The 6,789-nt window shown below is 34.7% G+C and overlaps 1 protein-coding gene across 1 annotated transcript; it reads left to right on the top strand.

Moving 5' to 3' along the window:
* Positions 1-4,152: 4,152 nt before the first annotated feature.
* On the top strand, positions 4,153-4,988 carry LOC120276272 (putative H/ACA ribonucleoprotein complex subunit 1-like protein 1). Its single transcript, XM_039282996.1, is given in 5 exon segments — positions 4,153-4,285; positions 4,359-4,426; positions 4,428-4,469; positions 4,471-4,509; positions 4,621-4,988. Coding segments are annotated over 5 exon segments (402 nt in total). The 3' UTR covers positions 4,741-4,988.
* The last annotated feature ends 1,801 nt before the right edge of the window (positions 4,989-6,789 follow it).

Raw genomic sequence — 6,789 nt, forward strand, 5'->3', positions numbered from 1 at the left:
TTTATGTTTTAAACCGATACATATAGTGTTTAAACTAACGGTTAACTGCTTTAAATAAATTCTATATCATTTAAATAATATGTAAACCGCTTTAAATATAGTGATTTAATTGTTTTAAAAATATATGTTATCGTTTAAATCGAATGTTTTCATCGACATCAGCATGAAGATGAGTACCTCCCCGGTCATCGTTAAACATCTTTTATGTATTTGCTTAAACACCGTTATCATTGTTTAAAGAGTAAATCGATTATTGTTTAACTTTTTGTTTTGTTTACAATGCCGTTTTTTGTTTCTCAAATTGTTTTTACTATGTCACTGCTTTAAATTTCACGAGTTATCACAAGTCGACACTCAAATAAGTTTGTTTGTTTAAAAAAATTTAAACGCTTATAATGGAGAATCTGATTAAATATCGAAGTTCACAATCAAATAAGTTTGTTTTCATTTAAAAATAAAACATTTACAACATTTATAACGCCTTCTCCGACCTTGACACTCATGCGAGTCGACCCTCGCTCGCCTATTAAGATTTTCGCTGACTCACCAAGTATCTCGTATATCTCGAATGCTCACTACGGCGCAGACAACATGCGCATCAACTCAACTCGCACAACAGAACGCAACACATTAAAAAGGTTAAGCAAACACATTCATAAAAACGTCTATTAATCAATGTGTCATGGTCTGACTTAAGCGAAGATACTGAGAGTTAAACACAAAAAGTAATATTTGTACACTGACGAAAGGTTCTTAAAGGGTAAGAACAATTCTCAAGTGATGAATATCAACTCAGTCTTTAAAGGATGTTTCATGATTTTTCCTCCTCTAGATAATCTTCGCAATCACGCATAAGTGAAATCTTTCTTTTTCACCCAAGTCGAAACGCTCAGCTTAATCGCTTGCTCGTCATCCACCACCGGAGAATCCTCTCGCATTCGTGCAATTATACGGGAATTTTCGACTTGGGCAAGAAAAAGATAGTTTAACTTGTTGCGTGATTACTACCGATTGATTCTCAAGATGAGGAGGATCATGAGACATCCCGTAAAGATAGATTTCGATCTTTCGAATTTTTCGTCTCGACTCAAATAATATCATACACAATAAGCAGATGAGGAGGAGGAGGATGAGGATGAGGATGAGGACGATGAGGAGTGGTTCTTCCTTGTCATTTATGGTATGAAGTCCACAAGCAGGCTGACGCTTCATATCCGAGAAAAAAGGGAAACACACAGTGGACCGAGATCGACCGATCGACAACTGAACGGGTGTTCGGATATGATGTTAATGCTAGCACAAAGAATTAATGCCCGCCATTAATTCTTACGCGACGGATACTATAACCTTGCCACCTACCACCTGCCACCTGCCAACACTTCAGTCCAAACGAAAAAGATCAATATTTTACGCAGAGACTTTGAGAATTTACACGTTAATATGAATAGTTAAACAGGTAAAGACAAATTTAAACGAAGACGACAATTATTAAACAAATATGTAATATATTTAAACAGAGAATAGCAAAGAGTTAAACAGTATTTAAAATATACAACTAGATAACTATAAACGAGAAGAACTACCATAAATGAGAAGAACTTTACAACAAAATGAACTCGTTTTCAGTATGATTCGACAATGGCACATCGTCTGTCTCGACAACAAGATCGACTACAACTCATTTGAAGATGGAGTGCACTTGACTAATCCGATGGAAATCAACTTCATTTTCTGTTGGAGAAACCGATTTATATATTTTGGGTATGATAAACTTCACCCAGACTCGTTCCCTGAAACAAATTTACATCTATCATTACCACAAAAACCCTCCAAAATAAACACCCGCAGAATGGTCAAAATGATAGCAACGAAGAGATTCTCACCAGACACTAAAACCCAAAGCGAATCGAGTCGAACAATCCAAATGAGGAGAAGAACAAGATGTAATGCAACTTCAGGCATTGTCTCATTAGAAACTAAGCGAAAGCCCTTGAAAAGGTTGGACAAAATGTGATTTCGTGCTTTTTTCCCACCATTTTCAAGGGCAAAAATGGGATTTCACAACATGGACCCATTGCTGAAGCGGTAGGGGCGTAGGGAAGTTAAACACTAACGAAGGGTCTGTCGAGGTGTGTAAAAGTAGGAGGGGTTTTTGGAAAGTTCTTGAAAACGACGATGGGTGAACAATAATTTTCCCTAAATAAAATTTAAAAATAATATATTAAGAGAAAAATTGAAGTATTATTTTCAAATTAATCACCATGAAAATAGATCTTGGGTAAATTGTGGATAAATGTTTAGTTTAATAAAAAATTATATAATATATATATATATATATATATATATATATATATATATATATATATATGAGAGGGTAAGGGTAAGGGTAAGAATAAAGGTAAGGGTAAGGGCATACATTTACCCAACCCATAACAAATCAAAAATAATCGGTAATACTTTCTACCTATACCCGTGCATTCGATCAAAGAGGTAATCCTCTTTTGGCACGGGTATGTAGTGAAATACACGTCGAGATAAGGTAAAGGGATGGGAAAAATTCTATCCCGAATACACTGAATTGGGGACATAGATCGAAAAGTTATACATAATCATGGAGGGGACATGCAATATATTCATTGCGATATCCCTCGCTCCGGAGCCGCTTTTAGTGAAAATGGGGCCATATGCATGATAATATTTTTCAAATTATTTTTATTAAATAATAATTACATAATAAAAAAATATATATATATATATATATTATTAATAATAACAATAAAAATATTTATAAAAAAATCTAAGATTTGAGTTTTTAATTATTTGTTTAATTATGTATGATGCATTAAAAAAATATTATGTAGATAGGATAATAATATATAATCATAAATATAATTTTTAAATATAATTTTTAAAAATCAATTGCATATACCTACTTAATTGTGGGGTAAAGAACTACTAGCATACTTAACGATTTTCTATTTTCGTTTGCTGAGAAATCTCGAGTCTCAAAACCCTCTCAAGTCAAGCAAATGATAAAAAAGGTGTTTGTCATCGTTTATCTATATATATATATAACCAAATTTATAACATATTGATATTATCATAAATTAAGTATTATAATTAAAATATTATAATTTTGAATATTATAATTATTATGTGTATAATATAACAATAAGTGAAAATTTTAAATATATGAAAGAATTGCCGGGCCCTAGAAAATTATGAGCCTTATTATAACCCCAAATTTATTGCATGGTGACGTTATTATAAATTAAACCACACTTATGCCTGAGGCGGGGTCGACATTCCTAGTTAACAAAAATTTGCACTCACCTGACACATGATTTATCCACATTTTATCTATAATAATAATAATAATAATAATAATAAAATTATGTAAGTTTATAAAACATTATTAAGAAAAGAAGGGTTATACAACATATGATGCTACTGCGGCCATCATCCACTTTTAAGAAAAAAAAAATGTTCTAATTATCTAATACAATTTTAACGTGACAAAATTAAAGGTTGTCGATAATTTGTGTTGACTATATTGATATTTTTTTATCTGTCAAACACGAGGTAAATCGAACAAATATAAATTCATTAAAACATTTTTCTAACAATTTATTATGATTAATAAAATTAAGAGAATAAAAAGTCTATTGTTTTTAGGAAAATTAAATATAGATCATGGAAATTGAGAATATGCTACTTAATATTTACATATATCCCATAAAAATAATATAATTACATAACAATTTCACATGATTTTTATTTTTACCCACATTTTTTTATTAACTCAATCTTAACAGTGGTGAATAGAAATATACACTCACATACATTATTTATACGAGTATATATATATATGTAATTTTCAATTTTTCAAAATTGAAAAATGAGAAAATAATGGATAGGATCTATACATAATTTCTGAAATTTGTGTATTTCTGGGGTTGTGCATGAATATTAATTAGCATGAAGTCATTCAAATGACAAAAATACCCTTATTTCCTCACATGGAGACGAGGAGTATTTGGTCATTTACTAAAAGCCCTAGAAATGAACCTGCTAAAACCCCTAAACCCTCGGAAGCGTTGGCTGCCCGCGGGTGTTTTTGTTGTTAGGTTGCTCCTCCATCGTCGGCGGAAGATGCGTCCTCCCAGAGGCGGCGGAGGGTTCAGGGGCCGTGATGGCGGGCGCTTTGGCGGCGGGAGAGGCGGGCGCTTCGGTGGCCGTGGTGGCGGTGGCTTTCGCGATGAAGGCCCTCCGGCTGAAGTCGTAGGTTCGTTTCCATTGAAGGGTCTTTGAAATCTCTAATCTTTTTTGGATTCCATACTAATCTGTCAATTTTCCAGAGATCTCGTCGTTTCTTCATGCTTGTGAGGGAGATGCTGTGACGAAGCTCACCAATGAGAAAGTGCCTTTACTTTAATGCTCTGATTTATCTTCAGAACAAGACGCAGATCGGGAAAAGTGGATGAGATCTTCGGCCCCATCAATGAATCAGTGAGCTTTTGAAAAATTTCTTTTTTCTTGGTTTCATTTGTCTAGGTCTATGTTGCTTACTGGATGCTTTGTGTTTTGAAGTTTGTTGATCCTTGTTGCCACTTTTTTCAGTATTTCTCTATTAAGATGATGGAAGGGATAATAGCAACTTCTTATTCCAAGGGAGACAAGTTCTACATTGATCCTGCAAAGCTGTTGCCATTGTCAAGATTTCTCCCACAGCCAAAGTAAGTTTTGTTTTTTTAATCTTTTTATTTTGTGGTGATTCTTGAAATTTTGAAATTTTCCCCTACTTGAATTGCTGTTTATAACTACTGTAATCTGCAATCTGTGATGTATTATTAGGGGAAAAAAATTTCATTCATAAGGCATAGGTTTGGGAAGTTGAAGTACAGAATACTTGTAATCGTAAAATTACCTCTCTAATCTAACCTGAAATAGGTTGTCTCTTGATTGTGTATATACTGCTGATTGAGTTAATGTTTTCTCATGGTGCCAGCTCTAAAAACACATTTTGAATGGTTAATAGCTCTAACAGTAGTTATTGTGATCAGGTACAATTGAAACCATAATAGAACTAGTTTAGCTATTTCACTCAAATGGTTTGAACTTTTTAGAAATTGGGCATTAGCATCCCAGTTTCATGATCCATGTATCAAGAAACAAGTACTTTGAATAAATTATGGAGAAAACTCTCTATTGGCGTCAAATTTGATTGTTCTAGTTTTCCTGTTGGTTTGCCAACCAAGGCCCCTGGTGACACTATTATTTCTGGATCAAGAATCAAAGACTTATGCTTGTTAACTTTTTTTGTCAAAGAGTATAATGGTGTTACGCTATGGTTTTCATATATTGCTTGATTTATTTGCTCAAAGAGATGCTGAATGGCAGCATGCAACCCGAATTTTAGTTTGCCCTTGTTTCATGCCCGGATATCATACTATGCACTTTGAAAGGTGTTTCCGGTCATTATACAATCATCTTCCTTAGCTATTATCACGCTAGACTATACTTTCCTGGATTTTCTCCCTCCACTCCTTAATATAGTGCCTTGCCCGCTTTGCTGGCAAAAACAAGATAACACTGCTTCTCGACCACGTACCATCTTGTTCTATTCAAGACCAGACTGTCGTTTTTAAATTTGGTTTACCAAATTGATTTTGAGATTTTATTTCAATTGTATAGTGTTACTGAATTCTCTAGTTATCGATATTGAGGCTTTGAGTGTTTGGAAACCATCTTTCGATTGTCCCTCTCTAGTACCAGTCGGCTTTCTTTATCCCGAGTCTCGCTGAGTTTTTACCATTTAGTGAAACAAGCGCTCTCCAGGGATCTTTCTAGACAACTTATATGAGAGCAAGGACCATGACATTTCACTAAATAAGAAACAGTAGGATCATGAACACATACTCAGTGGACTAAAAAGCCAAGACTTTCACTCATAATGTAGAGGGACCAATTTGATAATTAAACCCGATGGTATTTCAATATAAAGGCCTGCTGCGGAGGAGATTAATTCCACTCATGCAATCCATGTTGCAGGGACAAGCTTGGCTCAAGAGGTGGAGGCCGTGGGTGGTGGAAGGTGGGAGGCCGGGGTGGGGGTAGAGGTGGGAGGTACTGTCGCGGCGTAGAGGTGGGCTCCAAGGGGTGGCAGAGGGGTCCCTCCGGAGGGGTGGTTTCCGTGGAGGTGGTGGCTTTAGTCGTGAGGGAGGTCATAGACCAGCAACATGTTACAAAGACAACCGCATTTCAGCCACACCATGTTTCTTGTTGCATTTTACCAAGCATTGCTGTATTATCCTGGAAAGAACTGAGCTTGAACCTCAAGCACCATCTTACTTGAAAATGTTTTCAAGCGTATGAAACTTGTTGACAGTTTTGGGCTTTTAATTCTCAGACTAGAGTTCATCCTTTCTTTTGATTCAAAATGGATCAATTCCTCACTGAAAAGTATGGTTCAGTAACTGGAGAATACAGAGAGCACAGTTGTTCAAATCTAGTGAGATGCATGTCTCAAAGCGAAGCTCTTAAAGATAATAAAAATAAAAGGCAGAAACCATGAGGTTGTTTTTGGCCAGATATGGATCAGTTCAATTTTGAAATTTGAGATTTATTTTTAAATTTTGTATAGAGCCACACATGTCTGATGAACAACTTAAAATGGTACAATTCAAAGCTTAAATTATTGTTGATCAAATTACCAGAAAATTTCACATAAAGTGCAGATAATTGCAAAATATACATTGTTATAGTGTCCTAATACACTAAGAGTTCTAA

Source organism: Dioscorea cayenensis, chromosome 14 (assembly GCF_009730915.1).
Source record: "Dioscorea cayenensis subsp. rotundata cultivar TDr96_F1 chromosome 14, TDr96_F1_v2_PseudoChromosome.rev07_lg8_w22 25.fasta, whole genome shotgun sequence".
In the NCBI taxonomy this organism is placed as follows: domain Eukaryota; kingdom Viridiplantae; phylum Streptophyta; class Magnoliopsida; order Dioscoreales; family Dioscoreaceae; genus Dioscorea; species Dioscorea cayenensis.